This window comes from Bacidia gigantensis (assembly GCF_019456465.1).
Source record: "Bacidia gigantensis strain McMullin 20006 chromosome Unknown contig_125, whole genome shotgun sequence".
Taxonomy (NCBI): Eukaryota; Fungi; Ascomycota; class Lecanoromycetes; order Lecanorales; family Ramalinaceae; genus Bacidia; species Bacidia gigantensis.
In genome coordinates this window covers 807,131-821,987 of record NW_025408591.1, presented here as the reverse complement: position 1 = coordinate 821,987, position 14,857 = coordinate 807,131, and the positions used below count along the sequence as shown (strand labels likewise).

The 14,857-nt window shown below is 48.2% G+C and overlaps 7 protein-coding genes across 7 annotated transcripts; 6 read left to right on the top strand and 1 right to left on the bottom strand.

The window, feature by feature from the left end:
- Positions 1-137: 137 nt before the first annotated feature.
- SLU7 (mRNA splicing protein) lies at positions 138-1,568 on the top strand (the record flags this gene model as incomplete). Its single annotated transcript, XM_044809616.1, has 1 exon — positions 138-1,568. The coding sequence occupies one exon, from the start codon at positions 138-140 to the stop codon at positions 1,566-1,568; it is 1,431 nt and encodes a 476-aa protein (XP_044673523.1).
- Positions 1,569-1,797: 229 nt separating this feature from the next.
- Positions 1,798-2,610, bottom strand: RPS9 (40S ribosomal protein S9; the record flags this gene model as incomplete). The annotated part of the gene is made up of 4 exons (XM_044809615.1): positions 1,798-1,978; positions 2,038-2,271; positions 2,326-2,408; positions 2,578-2,610. The coding sequence occupies 4 exons, from the start codon at positions 2,608-2,610 to the stop codon at positions 1,798-1,800; spliced, it is 531 nt and encodes a 176-aa protein (XP_044673522.1).
- A 189-nt stretch (positions 2,611-2,799) lies between these two features.
- On the top strand, positions 2,800-3,450 carry KY384_001082 (uncharacterized protein; the record flags this gene model as incomplete). The annotated part of the gene is made up of 4 exons (XM_044809614.1): positions 2,800-2,835; positions 2,904-2,971; positions 3,024-3,071; positions 3,123-3,450. The coding sequence occupies 4 exons, from the start codon at positions 2,800-2,802 to the stop codon at positions 3,448-3,450; spliced, it is 480 nt and encodes a 159-aa protein (XP_044673521.1).
- Positions 3,451-5,390: 1,940 nt separating this feature from the next.
- KY384_001081 (uncharacterized protein) lies at positions 5,391-6,400 on the top strand (the record flags this gene model as incomplete). Its single annotated transcript, XM_044809613.1, has 2 exons — positions 5,391-5,896; positions 5,956-6,400. 2 exons carry the CDS (start codon positions 5,391-5,393, stop codon positions 6,398-6,400), a joined length of 951 nt encoding a protein of 316 aa, XP_044673520.1.
- Positions 6,401-7,183: 783 nt separating this feature from the next.
- Positions 7,184-8,356, top strand: KY384_001080 (uncharacterized protein; the record flags this gene model as incomplete). Its single annotated transcript, XM_044809612.1, has 2 exons — positions 7,184-7,371; positions 7,426-8,356. The coding sequence occupies 2 exons, from the start codon at positions 7,184-7,186 to the stop codon at positions 8,354-8,356; spliced, it is 1,119 nt and encodes a 372-aa protein (XP_044673519.1).
- An 841-nt stretch (positions 8,357-9,197) lies between these two features.
- Positions 9,198-11,679, top strand: KY384_001079 (uncharacterized protein; the record flags this gene model as incomplete). Its single annotated transcript, XM_044809611.1, has 8 exons — positions 9,198-9,405; positions 9,495-9,647; positions 9,694-9,929; positions 10,005-10,114; positions 10,308-10,411; positions 10,469-10,539; positions 10,591-11,362; positions 11,426-11,679. 8 exons carry the CDS (start codon positions 9,198-9,200, stop codon positions 11,677-11,679), a joined length of 1,908 nt encoding a protein of 635 aa, XP_044673518.1.
- Positions 11,680-12,028: 349 nt separating this feature from the next.
- On the top strand, positions 12,029-14,095 carry RPS4 (40S ribosomal protein S4; the record flags this gene model as incomplete). The annotated part of the gene is made up of 7 exons (XM_044809610.1): positions 12,029-12,106; positions 12,196-12,517; positions 12,603-12,627; positions 13,114-13,251; positions 13,319-13,603; positions 13,685-13,979; positions 14,039-14,095. 7 exons carry the CDS (start codon positions 12,029-12,031, stop codon positions 14,093-14,095), a joined length of 1,200 nt encoding a protein of 399 aa, XP_044673517.1.
- Between the last annotated feature and the right edge of the window lie 762 nt (positions 14,096-14,857).

Sequence of the window (14,857 nt, the reverse complement as noted above, 5' to 3'; positions counted from 1 at the left end):
TGTCTGGCCACCGAAGTAAGAGGCGCTCAAGGCAGAACCATTGCAGCGGCGCCCTTGACACGTAGAAGAGCTTCTGAAAGCCAGATTCAGTATTTCACACGCGATCGCTCTTTGGACTCAGATACCATTCCATCATCATGTCACGCAAAGCCGTAGAACCCGCGAAAAAGGAACAGAATGAATATATTCCGGCCTTTATCTCGAAGAAGCCATTTTACTTAGAGTCAGCAGACAGCGAGAATGACTATCTAGAGCATCAGCGCCTCCAGAGCTCGGCGCCTGACCAGTCTAAATGGTATGACCGTGGCAAGCGGCCTGGACCGGCGGCCACCAAGTTCCGCAAGGGCGCATGTGAGAATTGTGGAGCAATGACACACAAAACTAAGGAATGTCTAAGCAGACCACGTGCCAAGGGTGCGAAATGGACTGGTAAAGACATTCAAGCCGATGAATCTGTGCAAGACGTTCAGCTGAACTGGGATGCGAAACGAGATCGGTGGAACGGCTATGATGCAGGAGAGTACCGGCATGTCGTGGAAGAATTTGAGGTGCTCGAGAGCTTGAAGAGTAAATTGAAGGGAGAAAAAAGGAGGGATGGTGTCGCATTGATGGCGAACAACGAAGACGGGGATCAGCAGTCTGAAGAGGAAGAAGCGAAATATGCTGAAGAATCTGACATGGGCAGGCAACAAAGTAATGCTACGAGAAACCTGCGACTTCGAGAAGATACAGCAAAATATCTGCTAAACCTCGATCTCGACTCTGCTAAGTACGATCCTAAAACAAGATCGATGGTGGATATGGGAGCTCAAGCCGACCAGGCTGCTGCTCTAGTTGCCGAAGACAACTTCATGCGTGCATCAGGGGACGCAGCAGAATTTGAGCGAGCACAGAAGTATGCGTGGGAAACTCAAGAAAGGGGAGACAAGAATAAACTGCACCTACAAGCCAATCCCACATCTGGCGAATACCTCAGGAAGAAAGACCAGGAAGAGAAAACGGTGAAACGCGAAGCACAAAGAAAGTTATTGTTGGATAGGTATGGCGGCGAACAATATTTGCAGCCGTCTCAATTACGCAATATGGCTGTCATTGAAAACGATAGGTATGCTGAGTATGACGAGACTGGAATGATCAAGGATGCCGCGAAGCTGGAGACCAAATCGAAATACCCAGAGGACATCTATCCGAACAACCATGCATCTGTGTGGGGAAGCTGGTGGTCGGAATATCAATGGGGTTATGCTTGTTGTCATTCAACCGTCAAAAATAGCTACTGCACTGGTGAGGAGGGCAAGCAAGCTTTGGAGATGAATTGCAATGCGCGAGCTGAGAAAAGCAATGGCGATTTCTCCCTCGAGCAAAAGGATCGAGATAAGCTTGGACACCAACCACAAGTAGTTGCCAAGCAGGAGGAAGTATTGAATGCACTTGCTAAAAAGCGGACTTTACTAGAAATGAAAGGCGGAATCACCGAGGAAGAAATGGAAGCGTACAAGAGATCAAAAGCGATTGAGAACGACCCGATGGCAAATTTGCTGGGGAATGATGGGCTTTTGCGATCTTGAGAGGGCTACTTGCATGGTAGTGCCGCTGACACTGAAAGATTGAAGACAGTGCATCGGCGCCCGGTGCGATTCAGCGTGAATGAGCCATGATCATAAATGATACCCACTTATGTATGTTCAGCCTGATACAATGGCTTCTTATCTTCACTTTGGGGAGGCTTAATACTTTCCTTTACTCAGGATGATGTAGATTTGCCTGTGCTCACGAAATCGCTCGTATGGTAAAACTCTACTCCTCTTCCTCATCACCACCGTCCGCACCCTCCTTCTTCTCCGCAGCCTTAGCCTTCTTTCTCCTCACTCTTCCGGGACGGCCTCCTCCGAATGGTGAGGTAAGGGCAAAATCGATGTGTTTCTGTGAGTCGAGACGCACAACGAAAGACGGCACATTAACAATCTGCTTCCCAACCCTGACACCCACATCTCGTTAGCACAGTCGATTTCCATGTTCAAGGGTCCCATGACTGACCGTATATGTCGTTGCCTGATCAAGACTCTTGCGTGGTGAATGCTTTTGGCAAGCCCTAGCTTATACACACATGTTTGAAGCCTTCGTTCCAAGAAATCTTCGACCTTGAGGGCTAGCACATAATCAAGCTTCATGCGAGATTCATCCAATACACCAACACGGACCAGCCGACGAATCAAAGCATTCCCCTCAAAAAGGCGTTTTGGATCCTTTTCCTCCATGGTAAGAAGTTGTCTATAGCCATCTCAGCGCAATCGAACTTTTTAAGAAGCGCTTTCAAAAGCCTACCGAGCCGCACGACGAATTTTGGACAGGGTAAGCATGACTCGCCACACTTCGCGCTTGTTACGTAGGCCATATTCGCCAACAATCTTGAGTTCTGAATCACTGTATTGAGAAGGTCAGACAGTCTTGAGCCTTGGTCTGAGAGCGGCCAGTCGCAGCCGCCGATTTCACCTACAGACGTGCGGCCTCGAATGCTTTGAAAGCGTTAGTGAGCGAGTCACAGGTAGGAAGACTTGACTCACGGCGGCGAGGAACCTTATAGGTCTTGCTGTAAGACCGAGGTGCCATGGTTTAACTTGCTCTTGCTTACCTTCACAGAGTTGTTCTGGCTGTAGAGGTTTGTGGGAGACAAAGCGGCGCTTTTCGGAAGAACTCAAGTCCCGAGCCGCTAAGCGAGCGTACACTTTTGCACTTGCAGAACGTTCGGATATAGAAAAGGCCATCGAATCTTGCTTCAACAAGGGGAGAATTGTCAAGATGGGTCATTCTCACGGCATCCGTGCTGGTACGAGAGTATGTCATCCTACTTCTGCCTCGACGCTCCTTTAATAGCTACTGGGATGGGTTAACAAGCGGAGTAGTATGCCTTTTCTAGGCCGTTCAAGCAGAAGGGCATGATCAAATTGTCGACCTACCTCAGACAGTATAAGTGAGACCTCTATTGCCAAATGTTCTTGGAATCCCCACTGACCGCGTTGCAGAGTTGGAGACATCGTTGACATTAAGGCCAATGGCGCCGTACAAAAAGGGTTTGCTAGAGGACTCCCGCTTCTTGACTAGACCTTTTAATTCTCGACTAGAATGCCTCACAAGGTCTACCACGGTAAGACTGGCATTGTTTACAATGTTACTAAATCGGCTGTTGGTGTCATCATCTACAAAAGAGTTGGCAATCGTTATATTGAAAAACGCGTCAACGTCCGGATAGAGCATGTTCGACTATCGCGTTCTCGGGAAGAATTTATTCATCGAGTGAAGGGCAACGCTGAGAAGAAAAAGAAGGCAAAGGAGGAGGGAACACATGTGCATTTGAAGCGGCAGCCTTTGGGCCCACGGGAGGCGAGAACGATTGACGCGAAGGCAGGAGTGGAGACAGTGGTTCCGATTGCTTACGAGACGACCATTTAAGTTGTATTCGCCGGTAGATGTACCCAAGAGCTAGGCGACCCGTGCGATATGGTTCAGTGCGGAGTGTCACTAAGGATCACAAAGTAGATCAAGATGAATGTCAGAAGCCAAAGCACGCTGTGAACGCCTGATCAAATTTGACGAGCTGTAGACTCAAGTAAGCGATCATAAAGTGCTAACAGAGGGCCTATGACTTGAGAATAATGGCGCTGATATGCAAGATAATATTCTTGTTCAATTTCACTCTGCGTCAGCCCCACAACAATCCCCTTAGTTCATGGCATCTTATTTCGAAGCCCAGCATGATCAGAATGTACACAATTGATGGTTTCTGCCCGGACAGAAAGTCTGTTCTCTACCCCGAGAGCGTTCCGACAGCTTTTGAGGGCTTGAAAATAACGCCTGATCAATTGCCGTGGCATTCTCGATGCTGGGTGAAGATAAGTGAGGAATACGGTGCTGTCTTTCCGCTTCACACAGGGACGCTGACTACCAATCGGATCGATGAAGCCAAAATGATGGTGAGAGTGTCCTTCCGGAGACCGTAGCCTTCATGATTTATTCGTCTTTTGACAGATATATCACGCTACCAAAATGTTGTTGACTGGTATATGTACTATGCGTGGGTCAGACACCAGCAGCGGAATACTTCGAAATAATGACCCACCAAGCTTGACGATATAACCGATGGCCCCCATGACCACAAAACCAACGCCGACAGCCTGAGATATCTGAGATGACAGAAAAGATGGTCAACAAAAGTGCTTGCGAGCGAACGTGGTAAAATGTCCATGGGCTTGATTGGTACCTTGATAAACTCGCTCTTATCAGCTGTGGAGAGAATGTATCAGTCATTGTTCCAGAAACACACCCACATGTGGACGATCGCTAGGTTCATTGTCTTTCACAAGCCCGTCGATTCAAGCACAAGGACCAGAACAGGGCGTTGCTTACGCTTGGTGCACCTAGATGAATTAGTCCCGATGTGAAATAATAGGATTAAAAGTAGGCACCGACCTATTCATGAATTGGGTACCGTCGCGTATAAAATCTCGAGGAATCTCAAGCAGCTCTGAAAATTGGTCGGACATCCTCCTGAATAGGTAAGATAGACGGTCTATTAGCGTTGGAGGGCGAAAGAAAGCTTGAGTTAGGCCTTCAGTGATTGAAGGATGAGCCTGAGCGTGTGTATGTGGTTGCGCAGGTATGAGTCTCTGCTTTTCTGGTAATGTAGGTTGAATAATTGTAACGACGATTGCAGATGCTGAAGAATTTGGGGGACAACGTGACGGTATGAAATCTGCGCAAGAGCGCAGATATTTGTTCCCGAGAATACTAGACGCAGCACCCTTTTCTGCCTTTCCAAGCCCAAGTTTTTGCGCATTCATTACCATCCTCGCCACGATTGCAAGAACTTGCATTGGCGAAGTGCACTGCCGAGAAAGTTCTACCTTTGTTGGCCTACAACCGTACCTTTCCCGAGCAGCACGCCAAACACTCAATTAATTGAGCCTAAAGGTTGCTCGGCATGTCGCCTCAGTCAATCACTATGACCTAGGAAGTGAACTCCAACTGTGGAACATTGTCTACTAAGAGGGTCTAGTTTTTTTCATTCACTCTCATTCATCAAGGGGAATAGGTCGTGGAGCTTCTGTTCGGTGTTTTGGACGGCATTAGCTTTATCATCCCTGTATTGGGCGTCTTTTCCATGTACGTGTGTCTGTCGATGCATCCTGCTGTATGGTGCTTGGAGCCTTTAAGTATTCATGGTGATGAGCTGGGTCCGCAATGAACAATATAATTTTACCTATAGCTGATATTCTTCATGGCGCCGAACAGACCTGTATTTCAAGAACACAACTCACCCAAAGAATTGTATGTAAGACAATTTACGGTTCAAAAATCCTCTCTTCAGATCTGAAGTTCTATTCCTTGCAAGCATGGCCTCTGAAGAAGATAACTTCGACATTGATATTTATGGCGACGGTGGGGAAGAGTACCCACAAGATACTATTCTGGACGAAAAGCAAGATGCGAAGACTTCTGACCTAGATGCTATCGCGGAAGCAGCTTTGGGTGGAACAGAGTCACATAAAAGTCATGACGACAAGGCGAATCAAAGTGACGAACCACCAACCACGGCAGTCATAGCAAGTCAGCCTCCCAATGGTGAGGTTGCACAAAGGATCGCCAGCACAGACCAATCATCTACAGACCTGGTACAGCTGCCTCGACAAGCGCCCCAAATGCAGGGTGTGAAGCGAAAAGAAGGCGAAGAGGATGATCGCCCAGTGGGTCAGGGCGCCACGACCGCACTATTCGTCTCAGACTTGCATTGGTGGATAACGGACGATGATGTTCGAGGGTGGGCAAACCAAAGTCAATGCGAAGATGAGCTTGAAGATATCACCTTCAATGAGCACAAGGTCAATGGAAAGAGCAAAGGGTCAGCCATTTTTAATGACGAAAAGTATTACATTCTTCAATTTGCTAACAAGCCCATAGTCAGGTCTATGCCACGTTCCGGACTACTCAAGCAGCCACTGCTGTCAAGCAGAAGATCGAGAGCTTTGGGGAAGGTCAACAGTACTCGAAGAAATTTGCGGTGAGCTACTCTAATCCCTACAACAACCCGTTCCGGACGCTGCCTAAAGACGGCCCACTGAGGAATGCTGCTTCGGCGAACAATCCTCGCTCGAATTCTGGCGCTGTATCAACCTACGCATCAAATGGTTATCGTGGCGGTAGGGGCGGTAGCTATAATAATCGAGGCGGCGGCGGCGGCTCTAACTATAGTCGGGCAGGATTTCCAACCCAATTTCAAAATTCTGCCATGGGTAATTTCCCACAAATGGGAAGTATGCCAAGCTATGGTGGGTTTCAGGGGCGTGGAGGTATGATGAATGGAATCAGAGGAGGGGTGGGCATGCGGGGGGAGAGGGAGGTATGATGGGCATGCCCATGAACATGAATCTAGGTGGAATGGGAATGAACATGGGTATGCCCCAAATGGGAGCCATGGGTATGGGAGGTAGGTTCCAAACTTTCTTCGCCGTCTTCCTCCTTATTATGCCCTGTGATTATATCAGGCGGCCCCAAGAGAGGCATGGGACATTAGCTTTGTCAAATTTAATTACCGACAGGCTGCAAACAATTCCTTGATGATATGTTAGGCAACGAAAAGAACACTAACGCATGTTCAGGTACCAATGCCTTTCAAGGCAATGCGGGAAGTTTCAACGCCATGTTTAGTCAAACCCAGCAAGGGCAATTTGGCTATGGGAACGACAATCCTCACCCTGCGAAACGCACGCGCCAAGACTAGCTAGTTTTTCCCAGGAGAGTCTGAGCATCGAGAGTCACGAAGAGGATTGTTCGTTGGAAATCTAGATAGCTATCTATTTTTATTATCTGCAGCTGTTTACAGCTTCGACTCGAATTGGTTACACATCGTATGGGCGCTGTGGACAAAAGTCTCGATCTTTATTAGTCGCCAAATCAAGGCCTTCTGAGACACATCAAGGTTGTCTCCGGAGATCAAACCCTAATTCCAGATAAGATAGCGCTAGCGCAGGCTCATGATTTTTGGGTTTTCTTATGGGCCAAGCTTTTCACTGTCCGACGGGGTGCCTGCCTGCTTTGCGCCATTACTTCACCTACACACACGGATTGCAATGGTTCGCAAAAGTGTTCCCTACCGTCATCGAAATCAAACGTGTCTTGGCCGCTGTTCATGACCCTCTCATCTCCCACTGCAAGATTGGGCAAGCTGGAGATTCAAGGCACGATTTCCGATGACGAATCACGTTCCCCCACACCGACTGCATCTGCGGCCAAGGTCCCATCCAAGAACTGGGCCCAAGATGATAAGAAGCTTGAAAAGCCGACGGTGAGGCCTTGGGCTCATCTAGTCGCGGGAGGGTAGAGTCCCACCGGCTTTCCCTCAATGCATCCAATCGTACTAAAGCTCCTCAGTATCGGTGGAATGACCTCCACTTTCTTGACATCACCCCTTGACGTCCTCAAAACTCGTCTCCAGTCAGACTTCTACCAAAGCCAGATTGCTGCTACGCGTGAGGCTCGAGGCATCCCATCGCCCTCCACGTTGTCTCTCCCCCGAGGCGCGTCTCTTCATTTCCGTGAAACTTTCCAGATTCTATTCTCCGTCCATCGCCTCGAAGGCTGGCGAGCTTTGTTTAAGGGACTGGGGCCAAACTTGATTGGCGTAGTGCCTGCACGCGCGATCAATTTCTATACATACGGCAACGGAAAGCGAATAATAAGTCAGCAATTCAATGACGGCAAAGAAAGTCCCTTAGTGCATCTTTGTGCGGCAGTAACAGCCGGCATTGTGACAGGGACGACGACAAATCCGATTTGGCTTGTCAAAACAAGACTGCAACTGGACAAAAACAATGCCGAGAGAGCTGGCGCCAAGTCCAATAGACAGTACAAGAACTCGGTAGATTGTATCAAGCAAACAATACGAGCCGAAGGAATCAGAGGTCTTTACCGGGGTCTTAGCGCCAGCTATCTTGGGGTGACGGAAAGCACCTTGCAGTGGGTCCTCTACGAGCAAATGAAGTCCTACGTCAACACCCGAGATGAAAAGATTAATACGTCAGGGCGAGCGCGTACGGCTTGGGACAATTCCGTGAGCTGGATTGGCAGAATTGGGGCAGCAGGAACAGCTAAATTTTTCGCTGCCCTCAGCACATATCCACACGAGGTCATTCGGACTAGGCTGAGGCTGGCTCCTCAAGCGAGTGGTAAGATGAAGTACACCGGCATTGTGCAATGCTTTCGAACAATCTATAGAGAAGAAGGTATGGTATCGCTATACGGTGGCTTGATTCCGCACATGCTACGAGTTGTGCCTAGCGCTGCGATCATGTTTGGCATGTGAGTATTGCCAATTATGATTTGTGCCAGAGCATACTAGCTAACTCTTTAGGTACGAGCTTGTTTTGCGGCTTTTAGCGGTCGATTCTAATATGCAAAATTAATGTATATATACCTCACCACTCCTGCTACGACAGCCAAAGCGGAAAAGATGTCCACTCAATCTCGTAGTGGTTTATTGTATTATAATTTTATACAGGTCGAGGAGAAGGTAAAGCTTCTTTGACAGATGAAGATAGACGTCGAGCAATCATTCCATTTTGTAAAATCGAACGCATCACTTTCAGTGCTTCTGAGCAAGGAAAATTGTCCGATCAACTGCAGAAGACAAATTAACTACGGTCCATGGCATGTAAGGCTGCAGTGGATCTGGTGGATGAGGAATGGCCCCGACTGACATAAGGCCACCCTTGCTGACATAGATGAGACTTCTTTCTGAGGTCTGCTAGTTCGCTAGGGAAGGTATCAATCTCCGAGGATTGGGAGGTGGCCACGCCAAAAACGATCTCCCATGGACATTACGAGATTAGTTCTAAGTAGAAAACCCTATCAAAACCTCAGTTAAGGTCCTTCAATTCTCTTTGAATTCACTTTTTCAATTTCAAGTGACTTGGCGCAGTTTTGAATGCATGTTGAAGTTGTAAAGCTGTTTGCGACATTTACAGCCTTTGCGGGGCTACCTACCTTACCTTACCTAATCCCCCCTATTCAGGTGCCGGAGATACTGAAAAGGCATTGACAAATCTCCACTAGCGTACTTGTAATCGATAAGACAATTCGATGTGATGCCGAAACCGAAGGGGGCCAAAATGATATAATCCCTCTTGTCCACGTTTTTGGAAATTATGGCCACTCAAGCTTCCACTGAGGATAAACGTAGTCGCTCTCCCGATCCGGATAGCCATGCGCTGAACTCGTATGATCAATCGACAGCCGAAAGCGAATGGGTCGATGAGGATGAAAATGACGACATTGACTTTGAGTTGGGCTCCGATGAAAGCGAGGAGAACAATTTCTTCGAACCGAATGAAGAAGCCGAGTTAGATTTCTATGGTAATGAAAGTCCTTCCACCTTGTCTTTTCATGCTTTTCTATGGTCGCCCACGTCACAGTAGCATAACGAAAGGCTGATCTTGAGCTAGACGCCGATAACGGCGAGGATGCTGTTGAAATTGAACCTTCAAACACAAATAGTACAGATCAGTCAATAGAGGACATGCAAGTCACAGAGGCAGAAGAAGAGTCAACAACAGACGCACCAACAACTGAAGGTAGACGGCGCATATCAAGTAGGGGTGACTTCAAGAATAGCCTGTCTCTTCTAATTTGTTTCTGAACTAGTTCCCACGCAGATATTCCAATTGTTGGGACGCCGTGGACTACAACAATTGCTAGCGTCGCGTCAGACTGGCGACTCTGGCCCGTTGTTCCTTACTGACAGCGACGAGACTGTTAGAGATCAGCGCATGGAGAGGGAGAGTCGGCGAAAAATCCAGGATAAGCGAGTAAGGAGGGCCAAGCGTCCTCAAGTTCCGAATGAAGATGGAAGGAAGCTTATGGATCATGGGGTTTTTGGGGTCAGCCCTGTTCACAGATTCTCGGTTCGACAAGGATCCACACAAACCTGAGTTTACAGCGCTAATATGGAACAGGGAAAACAAAGGTTAGCGCATAAGCTCATGCATCGCGAGCTTGGCTTGAACGCTCCGAAAATCAACGTTTCAGCAAGCGATGTCGCTCAGGTCTGTCACATGTTTACTGCGTTTCAAGGATCTCAGTGGCGGCATAGGAAGTCTCTAACGAAGATAGGACCTTTTGCCCTCATCCAAGGCAGATAAAATCATTCACTATGGCTCTAGATGCTACTCTGGCCAATTCTCTGATGACGGGAATTTTTTCTTCTCATGCGCTCAAGATTTCAAAGTTCGCATGTATGACACGTCTAATCCATATAGGTGGAAATACTACAAGACAGTCATCTATCCTTACGGGCAATGGACCATCACCGATGCGACTCTGAGTCCAGACAATCGTTATCTAGCATACAGTTCTATTCGAAGTACGGTCTGCCTTTCCCCTACTGATCCAGGGTCGCACAGCGAACCTTGGCTTCTAGATTTTTCTGATACTGGGGAGGCATCAAGGCGAGGTTGGAGACAGGGTTGGCACGGTTATAGTCATTTTGGCGTAAGTTCAATCACTTAAACCTTAGCGAAACATAATTTGATAATGTCCCAGATTTGGTCCATCCGCTTCTCTGGTGATGGAAGGGAAATCGTAGCTGGAACATCTGGGCCTTCAGTGTGTGTTTACGACATAGAGCGGCGGCAATCAATAATCAATATAGAGAATGGGCACTCCGAGGATGTCAATGCCGTGTGTTTTGGAGACAAAAACTCCCCGCACATCCTCTATTCTGGCTCTGACGACACGCTGATAAAGGTCTGGGATCGAAGGAGTCTCGGCGATGGCCGGGAAGCTGGTGTCTTTATGGGCCATACCGAAGGTCTCACATATGTTGACAGTAGGGGGGATGGAAGGTATGTGCTCAGCAACGGCAAGGACCAATCGATGAAATTGTGGGACCTCCGAAAAATGATGTCGACGCATGAGGCTCGTGACATAAATCCAGCGCGTTATACGACAGGATTCGACTACCGCTTTATGACCTACTCCCTGGATCAGTATACCCCGCACCCGCATGATCGTTCGCTTGTCACTTTCAGAGGGCATAGCGTCTTGAAAACGCTTATAAGATGTCACTTCTCACCACCCGGTAGCACTAATTCAAGATACGTCTATTCTGGCAGCGAAGATGGAAGCGTCTACGTGTATAATATAGACGCCACACTTGCAGGCAAAATAGACGTCAATAGAGCGACGAGGGATTCGAGACCGAGGGACCCCGATGCGACGAACAATTATTATATAGACGACAGACGGGACAGAAACTCGTGGAAGACGTGTGTCAGGGATGCTAGCTGGCATCCTAATGCCCCGATAGTTGCAGGTAAGTCCCACTCACATTCTCGGACCCATCTGTACCCAAGATGATAGGTTGATCTTGCGCTAGCTACCTCGTGGAACGGCTGGGGCATGTCGACTGGAACCTGCTCGATACATAGCTGGAACGATGGTGCTGAGGAAGACGAAGGAAGCCCAAGAATGGGACAAAGTGTAGATCAAAGACTCGTGCCTGATGAAGAGGAAGAGGAAAACAAGACGGTAGCTAGGCCAAGAGGGACCTTGAGCGAATGGGGACACAGATTAAGAAGTCGAAGAGTGACCGCGGCGAATGACAACGATAATGATGAGGTCGGGTGGTAAACGGAACACGAACAACTGGATTGGTCGCATGGCAAAGAAGTCATGTAGGGACATGCTATTTCTTTCAAGCTCTCCGTCGTTCTACCCTGGCCCCAGAAATGCGCATTTTACATCACGTACTTGTAATATTGAGACCGATTTTCGGGGGCAAGGCGATCGAAACGAAGCTCTTGTAATTTTTACGCAATTGCGCCACCCCTCGGCAGGTTCGTTTGAAGTCATCCTTGAGGAAATATTTCAAGTGCTTTACTGACTTGTTCGTCATCAGCTTTTTGTGAAGACCTCTCATCGATTTTCTAGCGCCCATCACTCTACAGCCTGTCCCTTCGTCTCCTAAGCCTTCGCGATCATGCAGGCTATGCCTGATGCTCGTCAACAGACATTTGAGGAGATTTACGGCCCACCAGAGAACTTCCTTGAGATCGAAGTGAGTTGTGATTACAGACGTGCCCCTCTTTCTCTGTAGTTTGCGTCACCGTTCCCAATGATCCATAGCTAAGATTTCAATCTCGACAGGTCAAAAATCCCCAAACACATGGTACATCGCGAAGCATGTACACCGATTACGAGATTGTCTGCCGGACCAATATCCCCGCTTTCAAGCTCAAGCACTCAACAGTCCGTCGTCGGTATTCAGACTTTGAATACTTCCGCGATGTCCTCGAGCGAGAGTCGGCAAGGGTCACGATACCACCTTTACCTGGCAAAGTCTTCACCAATAGGTTCAGTGATGACGTGATTGAGCATCGAAGGGAGGGGCTGCAAAGATTCCTGCAGATTGTGGTAGGGCATCCATTACTGCAAACTGGTAGTAAGGTGCTTGCGAGCTTTGTGCAAGGTAAAGGCCTCTTCCACAGGGCAACTCATGCCTCAGCAAGGTTTCATATTTCAAGGAGAAATCACATCGCTGATGCCTAATTTAGATCCAAATTGGGACAGAAATAATTGGTAAAGGCGTCCAGAAAAGAAAAAAAGGGTTTCGGCAGCGATGAGTATGATTTACGATATGGTGCTTGTTCATTCATTTCCAGCGACTTTAGCGATAGGCGCAAATAGGCGTGCTACAATGATGGGCGCCTTCACGGCTGATTGTATTTGCTTTGTTCCTGAGAATTGACCGTTGAATAGTCAGACATTGACACCCACTAGTGGAAGGCCTTGTTAGAGACTATGATCGAAATGCCAAAGCCTTGTCTCGAGTTGTTTCAGCTGTAGACCCTGGTTTTGGTGATTCAATGCCAAGTCTTCTCGCTTAGCTCAGCTTTAGCGGTGGTTACATCCGCACCTTGTGCCAGTCAATACCACCGCTTTTCTACTGTAATTCAATTTGGACACACAAGCTCGTCACCATGGGTCGAGGACCGTAAGTCTCTTTCTTCAAATACAGGAATGCCTCTTCGCTTCTACAGACCTGCTAACGTGATTTTGCAAAAGGAAAAAACATCAAAAGCGCCTTAGTGCGCCCTCGCACTGGCTGTTGGACAAGCTGTCTGGTGCCTACGCTCCTCGACCGTCTCCAGGCCCTCATAAACTCAGAGACTGTATGCCATTGATTGTGTTCATACGAAACCGGTATGTTCATGCGCAGAAAACACTCAGCAAGCATTAAGCAAGGTCGACTAATTGTCATTCCCCTTAGCCTAAAATATGCCTTGAATGGCCGCGAAACAAAGGCGATTGTCATGCAGCGCCTCATAAAGGTCGACGGCAAAGTTCGTACCGATATTACTTACCCAGCCGGCTTCATGGACGTTATCTCGATAGAAAAGACCGGCGAGAATTTCCGGCTTGTCTATGACACGAAAGGTCGCTTCACCGTCCACCGCATTACTACGGAAGAGGCAGAATACAAGCTGGGGAAAGTCAAGAGAGTCCAGTTAGGCAAGGGCGGAATCCCATTCTTGGTTACGCATGATGCACGAACGTGAGTTTGCTGCCATCTTTCAGTCGTTGGACCAAGGTTTTGGCCGACCTTTCCTGGAAGGAAACTGACAGGAGGTGTCAGGATACGATATCCAGACCCTACCATCAAAGTCAATGACACTGTCAAAATCGACCTATCGACAGGCAAAATATCGGAATTCATTCGCTTCGATACTGGTGTAATTTCCATGGTCACTGGAGGTCGCAACATGGGTCGTGTCGGTGTCATCACACACCGCGAACGTCATGATGGCGGCTTCAATATTGTTCATATTAAGGATGCGGTCGACAACTCATTCGCAACGCGAGAGGCAAATGTTTTCGTGATTGGGAGTGAGAAACCGTGGATCAGTCTGCCCAAGGGCAAAGGCGTCAAGGTTCGGGACCGCATATCCTTGATGCTAGCTCTACCATACCAAACTAATCTTTGCCATAGCTTACGATCGCTGAAGAGAGAGACCGCCGTCGTGCTCACGCGCTTGCAGGGCACTAGTTGCAACTTGAAGTATTACCTAATCAGAAATACGATTCTAAGCACCTTGCGATACCAGTCGCGCCTCAACCGATGGTTGCAATCAGGCACCATTGTGCGACCGTCATTGACGTCTGAACACGTAAACGCCCTTGCTTGTTTGCCTGGTAAATCTGTTCCAACGATGTCCTCTGCTCTTTCATTTGCTCTTTCATTTGCGCCTTCTATCTACTTGTCCTCTGCTCCCAGGCCCTCGATCTTGCCCCAACCATCCCAAGAGGTAAATGACCCGACTGATGAGCAGGAAAAGCGTAAATCCGATGTTTCCATAAGCAAGCGCATTCCATGCCTTCCAATCCACAAAATTCGTATAGCCCATTCCCACATACGTGAAGAATAAGTGGCCGACATCTCCAACCGCGCATGCTATCAAATAATTTCGAACTACTTTCGGCTCGTTGGTAGCGTAAAGAACACCGATCCCGACCATTCCAACGAGACCAAACATATTTCCCAACTGCAAGGCGAGCATGCGAGCTTCTGGGGTGAGACTGTGGGGGCCGTCGAACTCATTCGGGACTGACGAAGAGACGAAATCAAGGGTGTTAAAGACAGCGCCACAGAAGCCAGCCAGAAGAGAGATGGGTTCTATGATCGTGAACAAAGCGCGAGGTATGGGAGAGAGGCTTGCGGCCATGATTGATGGCGCTTCGGAAGAAATCGCGCTGGTCACAATTTGGATGGATCTGTATCAAGGATTTGCGAATCGGGGAGCTAAAGCGT